General features: G+C 45.1%; 1 protein-coding gene across 1 annotated transcript in view; it reads left to right on the top strand.

The window, feature by feature from the left end:
• The window catches only part of FRK (fyn related Src family tyrosine kinase), a 67932-nt gene that overhangs the window by 28670 nt on the left and 14259 nt on the right, over positions 1-25003 (top strand). Inside the window, 4 exon segments of the mRNA XM_030199224.1 lie at positions 7759-7880; positions 16281-16444; positions 17853-18021; positions 24443-24601. Of these exon segments, the coding sequence (XP_030055084.1) occupies positions 7759-7880; positions 16281-16444; positions 17853-18021; positions 24443-24601 (614 nt within the window).

Here is a 25003-nt window from a genome sequence, read left to right as displayed (position 1 = left end):
AGGTCTAACAACTCTCTTCCTTTCCTCCAGCCCCCAGCCTCTCTCCCATTCAGGTCCAGCACCTCTCTCCCTTGCCTTTTTCCCTTGCCTCCAGCCAGCCCCCCCCCCCCCATTGCAGGTCTAGAACCTCCCTTCCTTCCAGCTAGCCACCACCCCCTTTGCAGATCCAAAACTCTCTCCCTTCCTTCCAGCCAGCAACCTCTCCCCTTGCAGGTCCCAAACCTGACTCCCTTCCCTCTAGCCAGCCACCCCCCCTTGCAGGTCCAGAATCACTCTACCTTTTCTCCAGCCAACCCCTCCCCCCTTTGAAGGTCCAGAACTTCTCCCATCCCTTCCCTATGGCCTCAAGCCCCCCCCCCACACACACACGCAGGTGAAGCCACTGTCTCCCAGCCTGTCCCTCTCCCACCCTGCAGTTAGAGCCACTCACTCCTTTTTCCTCCCACTCATTCCTTTTTCCTCCCTCACTCTCGCTTTGCTGCTTCTAGCTTAAATTAAGCGCACCGTTTGACAGTGATTCACAGATGAAGACCTACTTCAGGGCCTTCCCTCCGCCGTGATCCGCTCTCTTCAGCGCAACTTCCTGTTTCCGAGAGGGCAGATCGCGGCAGAAGGAAGGCTCCGGAGTATTTCTCAGCGAATCACTGCTGGTCGCGCCCTTAATTTAAACTAGACGCTTTATGGCAGGGGTGAGGGAGGGAAAAGAAGATTCATCTCAGCCACAGAGGAAGGCTCCAGACTTGTTCTCTGTGAAACGCTGCCGGCCGGCGCCCTTAAACTAGATGCTTTGTGGTGGGGGTGAGGGAGGGAAAAGAAGACTCAGCCACAACTGAAGTTGCGATCCATTATTTTTGGGTGGGCCTTGGGTAGAAATGGGTGGGCCTGGGCCCACCCTTGGCTACGCCCCCTGCACCAATCCCCCTCCCATTCAGTCTACAACTTGCAATTTCAGCTACTTTTTGTCTCACTCTATTGTTTACATAGAATGCATCACAGTATTTGAGTGTTCTGGAACACAGAACACAATATCTGAATGTTTATGAAACACAGCAGCTTATAATAAGTCCAAGGTTCTTTTACAAGAGATTGTAGTCGCCATTTTGTTATAGGAATTTTCCTAGGACCTAGGTCTTATTATTGCTTTGACTAGTAACCTCAACACATCTTCACGTTCAAACTGTGTATAGAAAGATAGCGTCCTTGTGGTGTAGAGACAGTGGCACCAGCTCTATTAGCTCTGTCAGGGAGGGGAAGAGTGCTCCTTGCAGAGTCAGCTTGACCTTCAAAGCTTTTACAGAAAGTACAGAGAAATGCAGCTTTCAGGCATCTCTAAGTCTTAACATTTAGCTATGCAGTTCATAGGTCATAACTAACTTGTCAGTGGTCAGAAAAGTGCAAATCAATTCATTCATTTAAAGAAAGTTGCACATGAGGTCAGAGTCCATTCAAAACTCTGCTGCACGTCTTATCTTCCACCAGAACCGGTACACTCATATCACCCCTCTCCTCAAGTCACTTCACTGGCTTCCGATCAGGTACCGCATACAGTTTAAGCTTCTCCTTTTAACCTACAAATGCACTCGATCTACAGCCCCTCCCTACCTCTCTACCCTCATCTCGCCTTACATTCCTACCCGTAACCTCCGTTCTCAAGACAAATCTCTCCTGTCGGTACCCTTCTCCACCACCGCCAACTCCAGGCTCCGCCCTTTCTGCCTCGCCTCACCCCATACCTGGAATAAAACTCCCTGAACCCATACGCCAGGCCCCCTCCCTGCCCATCTTCAAAGCCTTGCTAAAAGCCCACCTCTTCAATGTCGCCTTCGGCACCTAACCATCATACCTCTATTCAGGAAGTCTAGACTGCCCCTACTTGACATTTCGCCCATTAGATTGTAAGCTCCTTGGAGCAGGGACTGTCCTTTTTGTTAATCTGTACAGCACTGCGTAACCCCAGTAGCGCTCTAGAAATGTTAAGTAGTAGTAGTAGATGGTTAAATATTATCTCAGCTAGGGTAGGAGTGGATAAACATGTCCCGCTGCAGTATGTGCAGCCCAAGTCAATCCTTGTATGTGTGAGTGAGACTAACAAGTTTGTTAGTTCTTCCATTAAAGGCTTGGTTGAAGAGCCAAGCTTTCACCTGCTTCCTGAAGTAAAGGTAGTCTTGTGTTAAGCGGAACCTTTCAGGCAATGCATTCCAGAGTGTGGGGGCTACTCAGGAGAAGGCTCGCTTGCAGGTATCACATCATGTAATGTCTTTTGGAGAAGGTGTGGTTAGTGATGGTCCTTGAGAGGACCTTAGTGTCCTTGAAGGTGTGTAGAGGATCATCCCATTCTTCAGGTACTCAGGACCATTTCCTTTAAGGGCCTTAAAGATCAGAAATAGAGTTTTAAATTTAGCCATATATTGTACTGGTAGCCAATATGTATACCTTAGAGGAAAGGAAGGAGGAAGGGATATGATACAGATATTTTCATACTTAAAAGGGATTAATATGCAAATTAAACTTTTTTTTTAGAGACAGGGAAGCAGTAGAACTAGAGGTCACGAGTTGAGGTTGCAGGGTGGGAGATTTAGGAGCAACGTTAGGAAATGTCCTCTTGCGGGAGGAGGTTGATATGATAAAAATGGTGACAGAATTTAAGAATGTGTGGGATAAACACATAGAAACACTATATAGGAAAAGGATGGAATCCAGTTAAAGGAAAATTTAAATGACCTCATAACTGTAGTGAGCTTTGACGGAAGCTCACTACAGTTGGGAAGTAAAATCAATGTCGGGGAGACTTTTAGGGTCTGGGTCTTATAAATAGCAAAAATAGATCAGGATCAAGACTGGAGTGGACTTCAACGACAACTCCAGTAGTTGGGAAGGAAGACTGGTGTTGGAAAGACTTCTACGGTCTGTGCCCCAAAATTGACAGGGAGAAAGAGAGATTTTCAAAGGACACACAAATCGGGAGATGGCCGGCGATCTCCTGAACCTGGCCAAAATGGTATAATCGAAAGCTGAATTTGGCCGGTGCCAACTGCTTTCCATCGCAGAGCCGGCCAAACTTCAAGAGGGCGTGTCGGTAGGGTAGCGAAGGCGGGACGGGGGCGTGGTCATGAAATGGCCGGCTTCGCCTGATAATGGAAAAAAGAAAGCTGGCCCTGACGAGCATTTCGTCGGCTTCATTTGGTCCCTTTTTTTTCAGGACCAAGCTTCAAAAAGGTGCCCCAACTGACCACCGGAGGGAATCAGGGATGATCCCCCCTTACGCCCCCAGTGGTCACCAACCCCCTCCCACCCAAAAAAAAAAAAGAAAAATATTTTTTTGCCAGCCTCTATGCCAGCCTGAAATGTCATACCCAGCTTCCTGACAGCAGTAAGCAGATCCATGGAGCAGTTTTTTGTGGGTGCAGTGCACTTCAGGCAGGTGGACCCAGGCCCATCCTCCTCCTACCTGTTACATTTGTGGTGGTAAATGGGAGCCCTCCAAACCTCCCCCCCAAAACCCACTGCACCCACATGTAGGTGCCCCCTTCACTCATAAGGGCTATGGTAACGGTGTAGAGTTGTGGGGAGTGGGTTTTGGGGGATTTGGGAGGCTCAGCACACAAGGTAAGGGAGGTATGCACCTGAGAGCAATTTTGAAGTCCACTGCAGTGCCCCCTAGGGTGCCGGGTTGGTGTCCTGGCATGTGAGGGGGACCAGTGCACTACAAATGCTGGCCCCTCCCACGACCAAATGCCTTGGATTTGTCCGGGTTTGAGATGACCGGCATCGGTTTCCATTATCGGCGAAAACCGATGCCGGCCATCTGAAATCCAGCCATCTCTGACATTTGGCCGGCCCCAACCGTATTATCAAAATGAAAGATGGGCGGCCATCATTTTCGATAATACGGTTCAGGACTGCTCTTTGTGGCGCTGGCCATATAGATGGCCGGCGCCGTTCGATTATGCCCCTCCACGTATACCAGTGTTTAATCATGAAGAAGTACTGTGCGGAGTGCCAGATTCAAATCTGGCCCCCTTGTTGGGCAGACTGGATGGACCATGCAGGTCTTTTTCTGCAATCATGTTTTATGTTGGTGAAGATGAAAATGGTAACGGAATTCAAAAATGCGTGGGATAAACATAAAGGAATCCTGTTCAGAAGGAATGAATCCTCAGAAGCTTAGTGGAGACTGGGTGGCAGCACCGGTGGTTGGGAGGTGGGGCAAGTACTGGGCAGACTTCTACAGTCTATGCCCCGAAAATGGCAAGGATAAATCAAGGTCAGGTATACATATAAAGTAGCACATATGAGTTTATCTTGTTGGGCAGACTGGATGGACCATACAGGTCTTTATCTGCTGTCATCTACTATGTTATTATGTATGTTACTGTGTTGTGCCCCCTACTGAAAAGAGCTCCTGTATGCAGTACAAGCTCAGAAACTTCTGACCAGTTTCTAACATTCCTTTCCTGGCAAAACGGACAGTCTGTATTCAACTCAGTGACTGGCTAATTGAAAATAATTGGCTAGACCCATGTCAATCTGGCTTCAGACCTGGGTACTGACCAGAGACAGTTCTTGTGTCCCTTCTTGATCTGCACAGAAACCATGACAAACAGCACATCATTATCTTGGGCGCTGAACGTCAAGCTCCATCTCTGGCCGTCTTCAAATCTAAGCTAAAAGCCCACCTTTTTGATGCTGCTTTTAACCCTTATTCATTTGTTCAGAACCCTTATTTTATCATCTTCACTTTAATATTCCCTTATCTCTTGTTTGTCCTGTTTGTCTGTCCTAATTAGATTGTAAGTTCTGTAGAGCAGGGACTGTCTCTTCATGTTCAAGTGTACAGTGCTGCGTACGTCTAGTAGTGCTTTAGAAATGATAAGTAGTAGTAGTAGTCTTTGGGATTCCGGAATCTTGCTACTCTTTGGGATTCCGGAATCTTGCTACTCTTTGTCCTTATCCCTTATTTGTCCTGTTTGTCTGTCCTAATTAGATTGTAAGCTCTGTCGAGCAGGGACTGTCTCTTCATGTTTATTTATTTATTTATTTATTTGTTTGTTTGTTGCATTTGTATCCCACATTTTCCCACCTATTTGCAGACTCAATGTGGCTTACAATAATACATCATAGCAAGTGGCAATCAAGGTAGATAAACAATTGGTTACATAAAGAACAGGTGTAACATAATGGGTATAATCAATTCAAAAAAACATATCAAAAACAATTAGATTATCAAGTAATTGGTGATGTGTTAGAGTTCCTATTGTTGATCACTATGGTAAGTCTTGTTAAAAAGAAAAGTTTTTAGTGATTTTCAAAAGTTGATGAGGCCATGAATAGATTTCAGATGACGTGGCAATCCATTCCACAGCTGTGCGCTAATGTAGGAAAAGCAGGACGCATGTACTAGTTTGTATTTTAGGCCTTTACAGCTAAGGAAGTGAAGTCCCAGGAATGTGCGTGCTGATCTTTTAGCGTTCCTGGGTGGTAAATCAATAAGGTCTGACATGTATGCCGGATCGTTTCCATGAATGACCTTAAGAACCAGAGTGCAAACTTTGAAAACAGAACGTTCCTTAACTGGGAGCCAGTGGAGCTTGTTCAAGTGTACAGCGCTGCGTACGTCTAGTAGCGCTTTAGAAATGATAAGTAGTAGTAGCAGTGAACTGTGAGAACCCACAGGGATCCATACTGTCTCCCATTTCATTCAATATGTACCTCAAGCCTCTGGCTGAGCTGCTTCGGTCAATGGACATCAAATTCTACATCTATGCTGATGATGTGCAACTACTCATACCCATTGAACCAGATCTACCCACAGCTCTGAGTAAACTGAATGCCTGCCTAACCCCTAACTGCAACTCAGGAATGGGCAAACAACAACAAACTCCGCCTGAACCCAAGCAAAACAGAGATTCTTTGGGTACCAAACACAAGTGATCAGACTTCAAAATATCATTTGGGTATTTTTATTGATTTTTGTACATCTTATTTAGAGGTCTTAATGTACGTGATTCATGAACTTTTGCAGATTATAGGGCTGGGACTTGTGGAGAAAAAAGGATTGGATAGGGGAGTATCGAGAACAGGTTGGTTGCAATGTGTATGAATGTATTTTGTGCAATTTTACGAAGGTTCATCTCATGCTTCGATTTATTAGTGCTTCTATGTCACATTGTACAACCATGTCATTACAAAGTTGCTTACATAGTTTAGGGAAAGATATACAGGTTATATCATCTTGAGAAACATATGCTAGGTTGATAGATCGATCCTATAGAATTTGTTTAAGTACAAAGGTTATTGTATACACAAGATTATTATATCCTAATATAGCTTTGAGGGAAATTACAAACTTGGTAGTTTTGAAAGAGATATACAAGGATTAATAGATCCAAGGTGGAAAATAAGGACAGTGTGTAGGGTGATGGGTGGAATAGATATAAGATATATGAGGGGGTTTATAGAACCCTTAAGAACAGTCCCTTAGACAGTCCCTTAGACAGCCTGACCGGGAGGAGAGGTGGAGCCTAGACCAGGAAGTATATAAATTGGGGCTGACTGAGGTTAAGAAGGCCCAGAGAGAAGAAGGAATCAAAGCCCCAGTGTATGTCACCACCACCTATGGCTGAAGTAGTTCGCTTTCGCTGTTTGAGACTGACAAGCCTTGCTCTGAGGTCCTAGTACTCGGAGAAGAACCAAGAAAGACTCCCAGACAGTGTTTGGGGCAGGACTGCCCTACCAGCCACAGACTGTGTTCAGGCCTTGCCAGCCTGAGGCCTTCTTAAGACTGCTTATTGAACTACAGAGGCATTCTATCTTTTATTTCTGGTCCTGTGACGTAACAGGCCTCAGGATTCAATTAAATAAACACTTGTTTTCATTTATATCCCTTTGTCACAGGCCCACTCTCAACCAGTGGCGTAGCTACGTGGGGCCATGGGGACCCGGGCCCCTGGTTTTGCTGGCGGGGGTCCCCAACCTCCGCCAGCTGAAGCCTTGTCCAGCGCCGGTCTTTGGTGCCACCGCGTTGCCTGCCCTGCTCTGTCTTCCCCTCACGTCCGGCATGCTCCCTTTAGTGAAACTGAGCATGCTCACTGCCACTAAAAGGCATATGCAGGGCGTGAGTGGAAGAGAGAGCAGGGCAGGCAATGCGGCGGTGGCGCTGGAGACCGACGCTGGACAAGGCTTCAGCTGGCGGGGGTTGGGGACTCCCGCCAGCCAAAGTATTTGCTGCGGCAGTGGGTGTGGAGTGACAGGGCAGTGAGGTGGCAGGGGGGGGGAGCAGCGGCGAGGCGGCAGCAGGGTGGCAGACCAAAATGGGCCTCCCCACCTCAGCTCTGGCCCTCTCCCACCGTGAGGTCTGCTCTCAACCCTCACTTGGGGCATCAAAAGATGGTTCAAACAAGGCTATGCTTGGTACTGGATGTGAAAGCAATGGTCGTATGTGAAGAGGGGGGTCTGGGAGACATACAGTAGTGGAAATATTGGAATGTAAACCAATATCCAAGTGTAATATTGCTGATCCCTTTAATCTGCAACAAGCTCTGAACCTCTCAAGGTGTGATATAAGCCCCTGACAAAGCAAAGTAAAAAGATTTGAGTTGATGGTTTAACCGTTCTCTGTTAGGTATATCGTAAAGTTGTTAGTCTTTGTCAGAAGTGAAGATAATCTATTATGATATGTCTAGAAATAATGCGATAGTTCAAATATAATAGGAAGAAATAAACCTGAAATGATAACACAACTTTGTGAATTTTATCCAGATGGTTCTTTCGGGATCTGAAGCGAATGGATGCTGAGAAGCAGCTGCTTTATCCTGGAGTAGAAGCTGGAGCCTTTTTGATTCGAGACAGTGAAACTCAGAGAGGAGATTATTCACTATCAGGTATTAATACTCTGTTGTTGAATGAATAGTATGTTACCAAGGAGAGCCAGGGAAGGGATTACTCACTGGTACTAATATTCTCTTGTGAGGAAGCAGTATATTGCAATGGACAAGGAGGGGATTTCTCACTGTTAGGTATTAATACTCTGTTGTGAGGGAGAAGTTTATAACAAAGGAGAGCAAGTGAAAGGATTACTCAGTGTCAGGTATTTATACTCTATTGGGAGGGAGTAGTATATTATGAAGGAGATCCAGTGAGAGGATTAGCCACTGTTAAGTATTAATACTCTGTTGTGAGGGAGCAGTATTTTATAAAGGAGAAACAGTGAGAGTATTACTCATTGTCAGGTATTAATACTCTGTTGTGAGGGAGGATCATATTATGAAGGAGAGCCAGTGAGGGGATTATTCACTGACAGGTATTAATACTCTGTTGTGAGGGAGCATTATATTATGAAGGAGAGCCAGTGAGGGGATTATTCACTGTCAGGTATTAATACTCTGTTGTGAGGGAGGATTATATTATGAAGGAGAGCCAGTGAGGGGATTATTCACTGACAGGTATTAATACTCTGTTGTGAGGGAGCATTATATTATGAAGGAGAGCCAGTGAGGGGATTATTCACTGTCAGATATTAATACTCTGTTGTGAGGGAGGATTATATTATGAAGGAGAGCCAGTGAGGGGATTATTCACTGACAGGTATTAATACTCTGTTGTGAGGGAGCATTATATTATGAAAAATGAGCCAGCGGTTGAAATGGCAGGAGAGGCTCTTACTACCACTATTAATCATTTCTATAGCTCTGCTGGACGTACGCAGTGCTGTACATGTCATATGCAGGTACTTTCTCTGTCCCCAGAGGGCTCACAATCTACGTGTTTGTACCTGGGGCAATGGAGGGTTAAGTGACTTGCCCAGTTCACAAGGAGCTGCAGTGGGAATTGAACCCAGGTCATGAGGCTCCAAGCCCACTGCACTAACCATTAGGCTACTCCTCTGCTCTTGGCTGTTTTTTGGAAAACTTTTTAATCATCATCTTTATTTGGATGTCACATCGTTACAGCGAAGAAACACTTTCCAGAACAGTACACCGTTCAACAAAAAGACATTAATCATTGTGTCTCCCACACTACAACCCCAGTAGTGATACATAACATACCCAAGGGCATTATTCATCATCTTGTCAAAACTCAAGAGACACCCATCACATTTTATCATATATATCCCCCCCCTTATCTCCCTCCCCCCACCCTCCCATTTCCTAGCCCCAAAACAGAAGAACAAAAAAATCGTATTACCATAGTAATCATTAGGAGGATGTAAATATATATCAAGTCCCATTAATTTAATTTATACCAGGTGCTGTACTAAATTCAGAAAGATCATAATACAAAATAAGCACTCAATATGTAGAGAACCCCTCCAACATACCCCTTATACAGTCAAAAGCAAGCTACGTTTCTTGTCGGTAAGTATAGACCAATAAGGTTCCCATACATCCTGTACAAGTTTCCACTGAGACTCAGGTCTATTACCCACTAGCTTACGTTTGAAGAGAGACATATCAAACAACAATGTACGCCATACTGATCTGGGGGATTCTGTGCATTCACCACTGGGTCAGGATGATCTTTTTGGCCAAAAGTATGGCTTTTGCCAGAAAACAAGCTCTGCGCATCCGACTCCACCTGCAATTGTGTCCCATCTCGAAATAGAAAACCCACAGAATTTAGCACAATCTTCCTTCCCAAACATCGGGACATAAAACTTCTTACCCCCTCCCAAAAGACCTGAGTCTTTGCACAAGTCCAGAACATATGACCTAACGTAGCCCCATCCTTCCCACATTTGGGACACCTGCCTCATTCAGCCACCCGGGCTTTAAACGCCCTCCAAGGAGCAATATATGTACGTAATAGAAATTTATATTCCTGCTGTCTATGAAGCATATTTATAGAAATTTTAGCAATAGTATTAAGAAAGTTCTGAAGCACTGTTATTGAAACACTACAATTCAATTCCCCCGACCAAGCCTCCGCCACACTCTGCAAAGAGAGGCCAGGTTGAGTATCATAGAGGTCCCTTAGATATCGGCTGAGGCGAGGGTGCTCCGGCTGTTCCAATCTCAAACACAACGTAACCTGTTGGGCAAAGGAAGCCCCAAGGGTGGTCACCGGCAAGGAGGAAATATAGTGCCTCATCTGCAAAAACATGAAAATATCAGAGTCCACCGGTCCATATCTCTCTCTCAAAGTAGAGAAGGGAAGCAGATATTACTGTTGGCCCATTCCAACTCTTTGTAAGATTTGCCAAAAGTTTACCAGGTTTATTTCCAAATCTAAAAAGATGGAACTTATAAAAAGCGTTTTTCTGGGCCTGCTCTTGAAAGAGGTTGTTCAGAGCTACAGTATCTATGTTTGCTCTAAAGAGTGCCTACATGCCCCAGTTGGATGTGTCCGCATCTGTCTCTTTAGCATTCAAATTCTCCTCTCTAAATCAACCATACGACTAGCGTGTTGTTTTTTCTGCTTGATAACAAAAGATATAATGTCCCCTCTAATCACTGCCTTTCCTGCTTCCCACATCAAAGCTGGATCTGAAACATGGTCTTTATTATTACTTAGAAAATTCCTCCCACTTTTGGGTGAGGTATGGTCTAAAGACTAGGTTTGTGTAAAGATGAGCCGGAAATCGCCACCTGCCTCTCTTCCCTTCCCTTGGATCCCCTAGATCTACAATTATATGGATAGGTGAATGGTCTGAAATCACTAAGGGTCCAATTTCCACCCCCTCTTTCTTATGGAACATATCCTTAGTAACAAACATATAGTCTATTCGGGACTGTGTTGCGTGGGCCCTGGAGATATGCGTATAATCTCTCGCTTGTGGATGTAACATTCTCTGTGGGTCCACCAAGTCCAGACTATGCAAAAAGACCCCAAGACCTTCTGTAGATCTAGGCCTGGCTCTCTGCATCCCAGCACTAGTATCTAGATGTGAATACAAGATAGCATTGAAGTCACCTAAACGAATTTTAGGCCCAGCAATATCGGACAATTTTGCTATTATATTGCTAAGAAAACTTTTTTGTACAACATTGGGTACATATACTAAAACCAACGTAATATTAAAGTGATTGAGATTCCCCTCCACTATGATAAACCTCCCCTCTGTGTCCTTAGTGACCCAATGGTGAATGAAGGGCACCGATTTGTGAATCAAGAGAGCTCTACCCCCGCTTTATTTTATTTTCCCACGTCCATTCAATAACATTCTATGGCCTTTTCCTCCAGGAAGCCGTCCAACCCTTTTTTAAAGTCTGCTAAGTCAACCGCCTTAACCACTTTTTCCGGCAACGAATTCCACAGTCTAACTACGCGCTGAGTAAAGAAAAATTTTCTCTTTTTAGTTTATCAATAGAAATCAAACAAAATAAAACATGGAAAAGAAAATAAGATGATACCTTTTTTATTGGACATAACTTAATACATTTCTTGATTAGCTTTCGAAGGTTGCCCTTCTTCCTCAGATCGGAAATAAGCAAATGTGCTAGCTGACAGTGTATATAAGTGAAAACATTCAAGCATTACTATGACAGTCTGACAGGGTGGGAGGATGGGGGTGGGTCGGAGGTATGCACGGGGACATCAAAGCATATCATTGATATTCTAACAGGATGGGTGTGGATAGGTGAGGGGTGGGGTGATCAACAGAGACATACAGCTTTATGGAACCCCAGATCCATGTTAAGTCCTTTCTGTTGGGTGTTAAAATATTCAATCATTCTGACTTCAAAGGTCTTACGTTCTTGTATGGTTTTAAAGTTACCTTTCAGGATTCTCACTGTGAAGTCACTGGTACAGTGTCCTGGTCCTGTAAAATGCTGACCAACAGGCGTGGGAACCCTACTGGCACCAGTATTCCAGGAATAACATGTATAGAATGTTTGTACGTTTGGGAAGCTTGCCAGGTGCCCTTGGCCTGGATTGGCCGCTGTCGTGGACAAGATGCTGGGCTCGATGGACCCTTGGTCTTTTCCCAGTATGGCATTACTTATGTACTTATGTACTTATGTCTATGTAAATTGAATCTTGTCTTAAGCATCTGGCCTGTTTCTCCAATATAGCATCCTTCGTTACATTTTTTACACTGAATGATATATACCACATTGGAAGATGAGCAAGTGAAAGATCCCTTTATGTTGAATATCTTTCCTTTGTGGATGACTGTGGGGTCCTGTGAAATATTTTGGCATAGTTTGCAACTGGATAAATTACAGGGAAGTGTGCCCTTCTGTTCCTTTTCAGTCTGTGATGGAAGTTTACTTCTGATTAGCTTGTGTTTTAAGTTGGGTGGCTGTCGGAAGGCCAGTACTGGTGGGGATGGGAATATCTCTTTCAGTAATTCATCCTCCTGGAGTATAGGTTGTAGATCTCTTATGATTTTCCTCAGTTTTTCCAGCTCTGGATTGTATGTCACTACAAGGGGGATTCTGTCTGTGGATTTTTTTCTCCTTGTACTGTAGCAGATTCTCCCTGGGTGTTTTGATGGAGGAGGCAATATTCTTGGAGATTATTTTGGGGTTGTAGCCTTTCTGTTTGAAGGATGCAGTCAGGCTTTTAAGGTGTCTGTGTCTGTCTCTGTCCCCTGGGTCAGAGCAGATACGGTGGTATCTTGTGGCTTGGCTGTAAATGATGGATCTTTTTGTATGTGAAGGATGGAAGCTGGAGTTGTGGAAGTAGCTGCATCTGTCTGTGGGTTTCTTGTATATAGATGTTTGTATACAGCCATCACTGATTGAGACCGTGGTGTCCAAAAAATTGACTTTTTCTGGGGAGTAGCCAATTTTGAATCTGATTGTAGGATGGTATGTATTGAAGGCAGAATAAAATTGTTTCAGAGTTTCTTCACCCTCCGTCCAAATCATAAAAATCTTATTAGTTTGAAACTTACCACACTGCAGCTTCATCGCATGCCCCCTTGTCCTAGTATTTTTGGAAAGCGTAAACAGACGCTCCACATCTACCCGTTCAACTCCACTCATGATTTTATAGACCTCTATCATATCTCCCCTCAGCCGCCTTTTCTCCAAGCTGAAGAGCCCCAGCCTCTTCAGCCTATCCTGATAGGGAAGCCGTCCCTTCCCCTGTATCATCTTTGTTGCCTTTCTCTGCACCTTTTCTAAGTCCTGCATCATTCTATATTTCCTTAAAATTTGTTCTTTATGCGCAAAATTCAGAATCCGTGGCACCACCCCTTCCACAAGTCTTCCCACACGGTGTGTGCGTTCTATCTGGATAGGCCCCATTTTTCTAGGAGCTGCTTAAGATCCTTTTCCTTCACAGCCTCAGGCAGCCCCATCACTCTGATATTGTTGGGGCGTGACCTATTTTCCAAATCATCCAGTTTGTTAGTACACCCTGCCACTTCTTTCCGGAATCTCCCTGTACACCATCTTCCGTGGCGCTGATTCTGGATTCTAGCTCAGTCACTCGTATGTTAAAGTCAGCCATCTAGTCTTGAACCTAGTGCTGATACCACTGCTGTAGAGAGTTTTTCAGTGAGCGCGTCAGAAATCGCGTGGGCTTCCGCTTGCTCATCCGCCATCCCGTTTTCACACACTGAAACGGAGCGAGCCTTAGCGCCATCCTTTTTAGCGCTTTTTGAAGTCATTTCTACCCCAGTTTTCAGAAGAAATTTGTCAATAAGTAGTGGGGCACTGCGTCAGTGGCATTCCTAGGGGGGCTGACACCCGGGGTGGATCGCCGATGCGCCCCGCCCCCCGGGTGCAGCGCCCCCCCCCGGCGAAAGGACACCCCCCCCCACGAAGGACCCCCCCTGGGTGCATGCCGCTGGTGGGGTGCCGCGTGTGCCTGTCCTTCGTTTGTTCCATGCTCCCGCTCTGCCCCGGAACAGGAAGTAACCTGTTCTGGGGCAGAGGGAGCATGGAACGAACGACGGACAGGCGCACGCGGCGTGCACCCGGGGCGGACCACACCCACCGCCCCCCCTAGGAACGCCACTGCACTGCGTCCTTCACCAGGAAAGGAAAAAATAATCATAGCACAGTGATGCTCTGAATGAAAGGGGGGTCGAGGAGCTTGAAGAGAACACAGCCTCCTAGCTCAGCTGCATCACGTGACCTCCGCTCTGGCTGTTTAAACAGCTTGTACAGGGCTATCAGGGATTTAACCGGGGAGTGACAAACTGGCTCGTTTGTTTGGTGAGGAGCAGAAACCTAGCTGGTTTTCAGTATCATCTTTACACTGATGACTCCCAGATCTATCTCTCCACACCAGAAATCTCAGCCGAAATCCAGACCAAAGTATCAGCCTGCCTGTCTGACATTGCTGCCTGGATGTCTCAGCGCCATCTAAAACTAAACATGACCAAGACTGAGCTTCTCATCTTTCCCCCCTAAACCAACCTCTCCTCCTCTCCCATTCTCTATTTCTGTGGATAACACTCTTATCCTTCCTGTCTCATCAGCTGGTAACCTTGGGGTCATCTTCGACTCCTCCCTCTCCTTCTCTGCACATATTCAACAGACTGCTAAAATCTGTAGTTTCTTTCTCTATAATATTAGCAAAATTTGCCCTTTCCTTTCTGAGCACACTACCAGACCCCTCATCCACGCTCTTATCACCTCTCACTTAGACTATTGCAACTTGCTTCTCACAGGTCTCCCACTTAGCCATCTCTCTCCTCTTCAATCTGTTCAAAATTCTGCTGCATGACTAATATTCCGCCAGGGTCGTTATGCTCATATTAGCCCTCTCCTCAAGTCACTTCACTGGCTTCCTATCCGTTTCCACATACAGTTCAAACTTCTTTTATTGACCTATAAGTGCATTCACTCTGCAGCTCCTCAGTACCTCTCCACTCTCATCTCTCCCTACACTCCTCCCCGGGAACTCAGTTCACTGGGTAAATCTCTCTTATCTGCACCCTTCTCCTCCACTGCTTACTCCAGACTCCGTTCCTTTTATCTTGCTGCACCATATGCCTGGAATAGACTTCCTGAGCTGGTACGTCAAGCTCCATCTCTGGTCGTCTTCAAATCTAAGCTAAAAGCCCACCTTTTTGATGCTGCTTTTAACTCCTAACCCTTGTTCAGAACCCTTATTTTATCATCCTCACTGTAATATTCCCTTATCTCTTGTTTGTCCTGTTTGTCTGTCCTAATTAGATTGTAAGCTCTGTGGAGCAGGAACTGTCTCTTACATGTTCAGTGTACAGCGCTGCGTAAGTGTAGTAGTGCTATAGAAATTATAAGTAGTAGTAGTCTTTGGGATTCCGGAATCTTGCTACTTTTTGGGATTCCACATAGAATCTTGCTACTCCTTGGGATTCTGGAATCTTGCTACTCTTTGGGATTCCACACAGAATCTTGCTAATCCTTGGGATTCCGGAATCTTGCTACTCCTTGGGATTCCGGAATCTTGCTACCCTTTGTCCTTATCCCTTATTTGTCCTGTTTGTCTGTCCTAATTAGATTGTAGCGCTTTAGAAATTATAAGTAGTAGCAGAGAGTTTCAGCCAGCTGATCAATCGCTTAAAGTTAGGACTGAAAAAAGGTTAAATTTTCTTTTCGTGGCAAAGTGGCCTTAGCACACTTATATAGGCCTTTCCCATGCACTGAGGCCCCTTTATACCCAGTTAGTAAAAGGACCCTTATTTTAGGAGCATAAATTTAGAGGCTCAGCTTCTTGTGAATTCTGGGTCCTCTGTTTCTTTAGTTCTTCATGTTGTTTACAGGTCCTCTTGTTTTGCTTTGCAGATGACATGATCAATAATACAATGCTATTGTTGAAATGGTGCACCGCACTGCTCACTATTGCTCCATTATTGTGAATAATGTGCATTAATAAGCACTAGTGCACCCTGTTAGTGCTACAAGACATATGCAGTGTACAGTTGAACATGAAGATACAGTCCCTGCTCCACTGAGCTTACAATCTAATTAGGACAGACAAACAGGACAAATAAGAGATAAGGGAATTATTAAGGTGGGAATGATAAAAATACGGGTATTGAACAAGTTAGTAAGGGTTAGGAGTTAAAAGCAACATTAAAAAGGTGGGCTTTTAGCCTAGATTTGAAGACAGCCAGAGATGGAGCTTGACAGAGTATTAAACGACTTTCTATGCTGTCATTCCTGGGTAGATCAAAGTGATGTACAGACTAATAAAACAGACCATCATTGAAAGGTAAGAGACAGAGACAAAAGCAAACTGCTGAACACATTAATTTACAACCTAATACATTTAATCAAAAGAGGCAAACTGACCAATCTAGTTGTCTGAAGCCGTTTTAGTCATAGCTGGGACTACAGTACACGTCCCTGAATACACGCCTCGTGCATTACGATAACACACTCAGTTTTGTTTTTCAGTGTTTGATGGGACATCTGTGAAGCACTACAGAATCAAACGGCTGGACACTGGAGAGTACTTTGTGGCCAGAAAGAAAACGTTCCTCGATGTCACTGCTTTGGTCGAATATTACAAGAGGTACCAAGATGGACTGTGCGTAAGACTGGGACAGCCGTGTGAAAAGGTAACACTAAAGTGCATTTGTTTAGTCTCTGCTACTTGATGAGTGAAAGCAAAGATACTTACCTGTAGCAGATGTTCTCCGAGGACAGCAGGCTGATTATTCTCACACATGGGTCGATGTCCGCGTCGGCCCAGGAACCGGCATTTTGCCATAGCAAAGTTAAAAAACTTAGCTAGAGTCTTCTGGAGTACGTGCAGCGTACACCGCGCATGTGTGGACTCACTTCCCGCCCACCACGCGAGCGCGTACCTCAGCTAAATCAAAAAGCATAACAAATAACCATAACTCCAAGGGTAGGTGGGAGGGAATGTGAGAATAACCAGCCTGCTGTCCTTGGCTCCAGGTTTTTTTTGTTCTTAATTTTTAGGAAAATATTCTCTTGTTCTTTTATGTGTCTATAATCACCACACCTACCCACATAATGAGAGAAACCATATCTCTCCTATTAGTTACTCTGGACACATGGGGGCGCTAAAGAGAAAGCAAGACATTGCTGATCTGCTCTCTGTTCCCCCTGCTGGTTGCATCTGGCAAAGGGATTTTGTTTGTGCAGAACAACTTTAAGCATATGTCATGCAAAGACTTTCACATGTATCTCAGAAGCCAACCAGTGTTGTCGAGGGATTTCTACTCGTCTGATCAATGCACATAGGCTCAGACTCAGTCAAACCAGGGGCGTATCTGCGTGGGGCCACAGGGGCCTGGGCCCCCGCAGATTTCGCCCTGGCCCCCCTCCCGCCGCCAGCCCTCCCCACTGCCGTGGCCGACGTGCTGGAGTTGAGTGGCTGAATCCAGTTCGGAGTCTGACGTCGTGAACGTCGCACGACGTCAGACTCCGAACTGGATTCAGCCGCTCAACTCTAGCACGTCGGCCATGGCGGACGAAGAACTTGAAAGACGTCACCTCGGGGTTGTCTGGCGGGGGTTGGGGTCCCCCGCCAGCTGAAGAAATATTTTTAAAGGCGCAGGAGGAAGCAGACCTCGGCGCAAAAGTAAGAAATGGCAGCGGGGGAGGGCTGGCGGCGGGAGGGGGGGGTGGAGAGAGTCGTTGGTGGCGGTGGGGGGGGGGGGTCCGGTAATGGCGGCGGGGGGGGGGGGGGGTCGGTGGCGGCAGGGTCTAAAATGTGCCTCCTCCCTCTGGCTCTGGCCCCCCCTACCGCCGGAGGCCAGATACGCCTCTGAGTCAAACATACCCGGAAGTTTGTGAAAAGTAGATTATTATCTACTGCTGTACTGTAAGTCAGTTACTGTTTGATGGGTGTAGCAACAATTTTTATTTTTTGTGTCTCTTTTTTTTTTTTTTGCTAGTATAATAACCTTAGTATTGTGACCCTTATCAAAAAGGAGAGAGTTACAGTAAGAATATTTTTATTGATTTTTTTTTTTACATTGTTTATTTTTAATACAGAAGGAAGTTCCGGAGCCTTTTGGCTTATCCTATAAAACACAAGATGAATGGGAAATTGATCGCAATTCTCTGAGGTTGCTGAAGAAACTGGGATCAGGCCAGTTTGGTGATGTGTGGGAAGGAATGTGGAATAACACCACACCAGTTGCTATCAAAACATTAAAGCCAGGTTGGTCCTACCGTCACCAGAATGCTGCGAGGGTCATTGATCACCTTTACAGCCCGAGATACCCTTTAAATGAACACCAGGACACAAGAACTGCAGGTTTCAGGAGGAGGAGAAACTTTGCAGTGCACATTTCTCTTGTTAACGTGTCTTGAAAAACTCACTGAACTAAGGGGTCCATGCAGTAAAGCTTGCGCTAGCGCAGCTTAAAGAGACATCTTACGATAAAATCCCACCTGCTATAAGGAATCCCTGAATTATCTAGCGAGGCATGTCTGGGGTGTGGAGAGTGGGCCTGAGAGCACAAATCAGCACAGCCGTGTTACCACATGCTAACTGATTAGTACGTCAGCCCTCGCCACCTCTGAAATGGGTGATGGTAAGGGTTCACACGCTAATTTTTATAGATGGCAATTAATTGGGGAAAATGGAACATTTTTCTTCACTCAACGTGTAATCAAACTCTGGAATTCATTGCAGAGAATGTGCCATTTTTGCGCGGGAAAAGGCTGCTTGGGGAAGGGGAACTTCAGCACTTCCCGCCCCAGCGTTCAAACACGCCACCACACAGAATCCCACTGAGGAGCATCTGCTACCTCAGCGGGAACAGCTTTCAAATGCCAGCGTTGCCCACATTAAAGCACGGTACCCCCGTGCCGAAAAGAGAAAGGCAGGGACTCACCGAACAGCAGGTGTCTCCAGAAGAGAAGCAGAGTCCCACAGACGCAGCAGCCTGCTGCCTAACCGGCAAACAGACAGAGCACAGCACTAAGACAGGGAAACCCTGTACTGCACGGTCTTGTCAGAAATCTTCAGTTTCTTCTGTTTGTTTGGGTTTTTTTACTGGTGAGGAAGGCTAGAGCTCTAAAGACCGGGAGGCAAGGGGGGAAAGGGTGAAGCAGGGACCCAGAAGACTGAGTATGCTCCCAAAGTCGGCACCTCCAGCCAGACACCCCTAAACTCAATTGGCCCACAGGACCCAGGAGTATCCCCAACAGACAAATCCAGGAGCTGCTGAAGTGCCGTCCACCAGCTGCTGGAGATAGAGATGTACTGAGGTGAAGGAGGAGCTGGCCGTCTGGTATCACTGCCTTCAGCTTTGTAATCTCTATCTGCACTTGCTGGTAGATGGACACAACCCACCACCAGTTCTTGGATTCATCTGCTGCATACGCTAAGGAATTATAGATATTTGGGAATAGTAGGGTCATCGGAGTAGAAAAGCAACACTTCATCTAAAAGAACACATGGTCCAAGCTGGCCTGGTAGCCAACCCCCACTATGAAGCTATCTGGTCCATAACACCTTAGCTGTGGTTGCCTCTGACCTGTGCATCCCAGCTGCCTGGATCAGATAACCCAAGGAGATGGAAGTAGGGAAGAGATCAGAGGGTCTAGGGCACCAATGAATTTTGTAGGATTGTGGAGGGAGAGCCAAGGCTTTTTAGAAAAATATCTACCTTCTTGTCAGTATGTGAGCCAATCCCCACTAATGCACTGACAGGAATATATAGAAACTATTTCTCCCTCATTGAATAGTTCAAATGTTTTGTAGAGGTAGACATGAGAATGGTAGGGGAAGAAGAGAAAAGGTAGTTTATCTTCCTGAGAGACCCAGATTCAGTAGAATCACTAGCATTGATGATCAGAGACCTTGATCTCAGAACCCCTGTAGTCTATCAGCCAAGATATAGAAATATTTTTAAGAAGACACTGCCAGCAGCTATAAAAATTTAGAACATAGGAATAGCTATATTGGGTCAGACCAATGGTCCATCTAGCCCGGTATCCTGCTTCCAACAGTGGCCGATCCAGGTCACAGGTACCTGGCAGAAACCCAAATAGTAGCAACATTCTATGCTACCAATCCCAAGGACAGCCCTTGCTTCCCCAAGTCTGTCTCAATAGCAGACTATGGACTTTTCCTCCAGGAACTTGTCCAATACTTTTTAAAACCCAAATATGTTAACCAATTAACTATTCATTGAGTGAAAAAATATTTCTTCCTATTTGTTTCTAAAGTATTTCTACGTAACTTGCTTGAGCTTCCCCTAGTCTTTGTACTTTTTGAAAGCCTAAAACATCGCTTCATTTTCACCCATTCTACACCACTCAGGATTTTGTAGACCTTAATCATATCCTCCCTCTGCTGTATTCTTTCCAAGCTGAAGAACCCTAACTTCTTAACCCTTTCCTGGTATGAAAGGAGTTCCATCTCCTTTATCATGTTGGTCACCCTTCTTTGAACCCTTTCTAATGCTACAAATTTAAATCAACTCATTTGTCATTCCAATTTCCATATCATTTATAAATATGTTAAATAGCACTGGTCCCTGTACAGATCCCTGTGGCACTCCACTATTCACCTTCCTCCATTGAGAAAAATGGCCATTTAACCCTACCCTTTGTTTTCTGTCCAATGACCAATTCCTAATCTGCAGAAGGACATTGCCTTCTATCCCATGGCTTTTTAATTTTCTCAGGAGTCTCTCATGACAGACTTTGTCAAAAGCTTTCTGAAAATAGATACACTATGGGGCTCATTTTCAAAGCACTTAGACTCACATAGTTCCCTGTTTACTAAGCCGCGCTGAAAGCGGGCTAAAGGTTTAGCGTATGCTAATGATAGAGACACCCATTATATTCCTATGATTGTCTTAGCATTAATGCACGATAAAAGGTTTGCGCGCCTATAACATGGCTTAGTAAACAGGGCCCTATGTAACTTTCCTGCTTATTTTCGAACGAGAAGGCCGGCCATCTTCCGACACAAATCGGGAGATAGCCAGCTATCTCCTGAAGCCAGCCAAATCAGTATAATCGAAAGCCGATTTTGGCCGGCTTCAACTGGGAGGCTCAGCACACAAGGTAATGGAGGTATGCACCTAGGGGCTATTTTTCAAGTCCACTGCAGTGCCCCCTAGGGTGCCCGGTTGGTGTCCTGGCATGTGAGGGGGACCAGTACACTTCAAATGCTGGCTCCTCCCATGACTAAATGCCTTGGATTTGGCCAGGTTTGAGATGGCTGCCATTAGTTTCTATTATCGCTGAAAACCAATGCCGGCCATCTCTAAAGCCTGCCCAAATGTTGAGATTTGGCCGGCTCCGACCGTGTTATCGAAACGAAAGATGGCCGGCCATCTTGTTTCGATAATACGGTCGGGGATGCCGCTTTACGAGGCCGGCCTTGAAGATGGGCCTGCCCATATAGATGGCCTTTTGTAGCATTTATATCCCGCTCTTTCCCGCTCGATAGCAGGTTCAGTGCGGCTTACAGAGTTTGGTACAAAGTATCACACATACAATACGAAGTATGTAACAAAGTATCACAGAGACAGTGCAAAATATGTTACAATGTATCACAGAGGTAATACAAAGTATGGTACAATGTATCACAGAGATAACATACAGTGGTGGAAATAAGTATTTGATCCCTTGCTGATTTTGTAAGTTTGCCCACTGACAAAGACATGAGCAGCCCATAATTGAAGGGTAGGTTATTGGTAACAGTGAGAGATAGCACATCACAAATTAAATCCGGAAAATCACATTGTGGAAAGTATATGAATTTATTTGCATTCTGCAGAGGGAAATAAGTATTTGATCCCCCACCAACCAGTAAGAGATCTGGCCCCTACAGACCAGGTAGATGCTCCAAATCAACTCGTTACCTGCATGACAGACAGCTGTCGGCAATGGTCACCTGTATGAAAGACACCTGTCCACAGACTCAGTGAATCAGTCAGACTCTAACCTCTACAAAATGGCCAAGAGCAAGGAGCTGTCTAAGGATGTCAGGGACAAGATCATACACCTGCACAAGGCTGGAATGGGCTACAAAACCATCAGTAAGACGCTGGGCGAGAAGGAGACAACTGTTGGTGCCATAGTAAGAAAATGGAAGAAGTACAAAATGACTGTCAATCGACAAAGATCTGGGGCTCCACGCAAAATCTCACCTTGTGGGGTATCCTTGATCATGAGGAAGGTTAGAAATCAGCCTACAACTACAAGGGGGGAACTTGTCAATGATCTCAAGGCAGCTGGGACCACTGTCACCACGAAAACCATTGGTAACACATTACGACATAACGGATTGCAATCCTGCAGTGCCCGCAAGGTCCCCCTGCTCCGGAAGGCACATGTGACGGCCCGTCTGAAGTTTGCCAGTGAACACCTGGATGATGCCGAGAGTGATTGGGAGAAGGTGCTGTGGTCAGATGAGACAAAAATTGAGCTCTTGGCATGAACTCAACTCGCCGTGTTTGGAGGAAGAGAAATGCTGCCTATGACCCAAAGAACACCATCCCCACTGTCAAGCATGGAGGTGGAAATGTTATGTTTTGGGGGTGTTTCTCTGCTAAGGGCACAGGACTACTTCACCGCATCAATGGGAGAATGGATGGGGCCATGTACCGTACAATTCTGAGTGACAACCTCCTTCCCTCCGCCAGGGCCTTAAAAATGGGTCGTGGCTGGGTCTTCCAGCACGACAATGACCCAAAACATACAGCCAAGGCAACAAAGGAGTGGCTCAGGAAGAAGCACATTAGGGTCATGGAGTGGCCTAGCCAGTCACCAGACCTTAATCCCATTGAAAACTTATGGAGGGAGCTGAAGCTGCGAGTTGCCAAGCGACAGCCCAGAACTCTTAATGATTTAGAGATGATCTGCAAAGAGGAGTGGACCAAAATTCCTCCTGACATGTGTGCAAACCTCATCATCAACTACAGAAGACGTCTGACCGCTGTGCTTGCCAACAAGGGTTTTGCCACCAAGTATTAGGTCTTGTTTGCCAGAGGGATTAAATACTTATTTCCCTCTGCAGAATGCAAATAAATTCATATACTTTCCACAATGTGATTTTCCGGATTTAATTTGTGATGTGCTATCTCTCACTGTTACCAATAACCTACCCTTCAATTATGGGCTGCTCATGTCTTTGTCAGTGGGCAAACTTACAAAATCAGCAAGGGATCAAATACTTATTTCCACCACTGTAGCTATATAGAGTGGGACAATAGTAAAAGATGTGGGGAAAGAATTGGTGTGGGTAGTACTGGTGGTGTGGTCTAGGTTCGAGGATTAAGTTGGGTCGTTTTGGGTAGGGATATGCCCCTCTTTGTAAGTCTTAAGTGCTTTTAAAATATGCCTCCACGTCAACCGGCTCACCATTATCCATATGTTTTTTCACAACCTTCAAAGAAATGAAGCAAATTGGTGAGGCAAGACTTACCTGGCTGAACCCATGCTGACCCTGTCCCATTAAACCACGATTGTCTATGTGTTCTGTAATTTATTTTTTTGTAATGATTTCCACTATTTTGCCCAGCACTAAGGTTAGGCTTACAAGTCTGTAATTTCCAGGATCCTGGAATCCTTTTTAAAAATTGGTGTTACATGGCCACCTTCCAATCTTCAGTTCTGCAGATGATTTTAATGACAGGTTACAGATCACTAACAGCAGACCAGCAAATTCATGTCTGATACAAATTAACCGACTTCCGCAAACGATTGAAGACTTATCTCTTTGAGAAAATTTATTGCAAGGATCAAAACACATGAAGTCCATACACACTAATAGAAATGCATCAATACACTCTCTTCTGAATTCTCTTCCCCTGTATTCTCTCCACACCTAAAATCTACCCACAAATAAAGTTGTCATACCCTAACGCCCTCTTGCTATTATTCGATCATCCTATCATTTCCCCAATGTCACATTCAATAATTTCCATGCCCCAAAGATGTTTTGACTTGACTTTGTCTTCCATAACTCTTCACAATGTAACCTATAATCGCATTGTAAACAAACTGTATTTCCATCATTCACAATGTATGTAAGCCACACTGAGCCCGCAAATAGGTGGGAAAATGTGGGATACAAATGCAATAAATAATAAAAATAAAAATTCTTTCAGTACCCTGGGTTGTATACCATCTGTTCCAGGTTCTTGAGCAGTATTAGTAACTGGGCTGGTAATGTGAGGAGGGAACTCCCTCCCTCCCTCTTCTCAGTTTTCAGCATAGTTACAGTAGATAACCATCAATAATCCAAGAGAAAGTACAGAACAATTCCACAGGAACTGAGAATAGGAGAGAAAGAAAAAGGTCACCCACTGCTTTTTTTCTGGAAATTAATGACCCATACAACAATGTAGGCCTGTAATTTTATGCCAGTCACTTGGAGTCTTTTCTCCTTCCTCTTCATGTATCTTCTATTATATACAGCTAACACTGTCATTTTGGCAGTCCTGGTAGTCTGAGATGCGTCTGTTTCTCCACTGATGGAGTTACAAGCAGTCCCTTGCATCCTACTTTAGCTTACACAGTTTGATATCTCGCTTCACCAACAAGCCCGAAGTGAGTTACAGAAGAAAACAAGCACTAATTGTCCGGTTTGGTATTTGTTGTTCTCGTTACAGGGTCCATGGAACGCAAAGACTTCCTGAGAGAAGCACAGATCATGAAGAAACTCAGACATCCCAAACTTATCCAGCTCTATGCTGTCTGCAGTTTGGAGGATCCGATTTATATCATCACAGAGCTGATGCGCCATGGAAGCCTCCAGCAGTACCTGCAGAGTAAGTTAAAGGCTGAGGGGCTTCAGACCAAATTGCTCCGAGAAAGAAATTAATGACAAAAGGCAACGCTAAAAGTAGACCCAAGTTTATTTTAGTAGCAAGCTGTGGTCTCACCACAGACTGCATCTGCCCTCTATAACTATGGAAGCAGAAAGTATCCAGCTAAAATACAAAGAGGGTATTCCATGAAAATTATTGGAGTTTGGGACATCTTAGGATGTTTTCAGAGGAGTGGAATGTGAGTTCTTGAGTGCACTCCCCCTTCCCAGTATTCACCTTGATTTACAAAAGAGTTAGAACAAAACTGGACTGCAACACTTTGAAAAATGTCTGCCAGTGGGAGATAGAGGTATAGCCGAGCACATAGGAGTGGAGATTACAAGGAAAACCGTCAATGGACTG

Source organism: Microcaecilia unicolor, chromosome 3 (genome assembly GCF_901765095.1).
Source record: "Microcaecilia unicolor chromosome 3, aMicUni1.1, whole genome shotgun sequence".
Classification (NCBI taxonomy): domain Eukaryota; kingdom Metazoa; phylum Chordata; class Amphibia; order Gymnophiona; family Siphonopidae; genus Microcaecilia; species Microcaecilia unicolor.
This window is presented reverse-complemented; position numbering and strand designations above follow the sequence as displayed.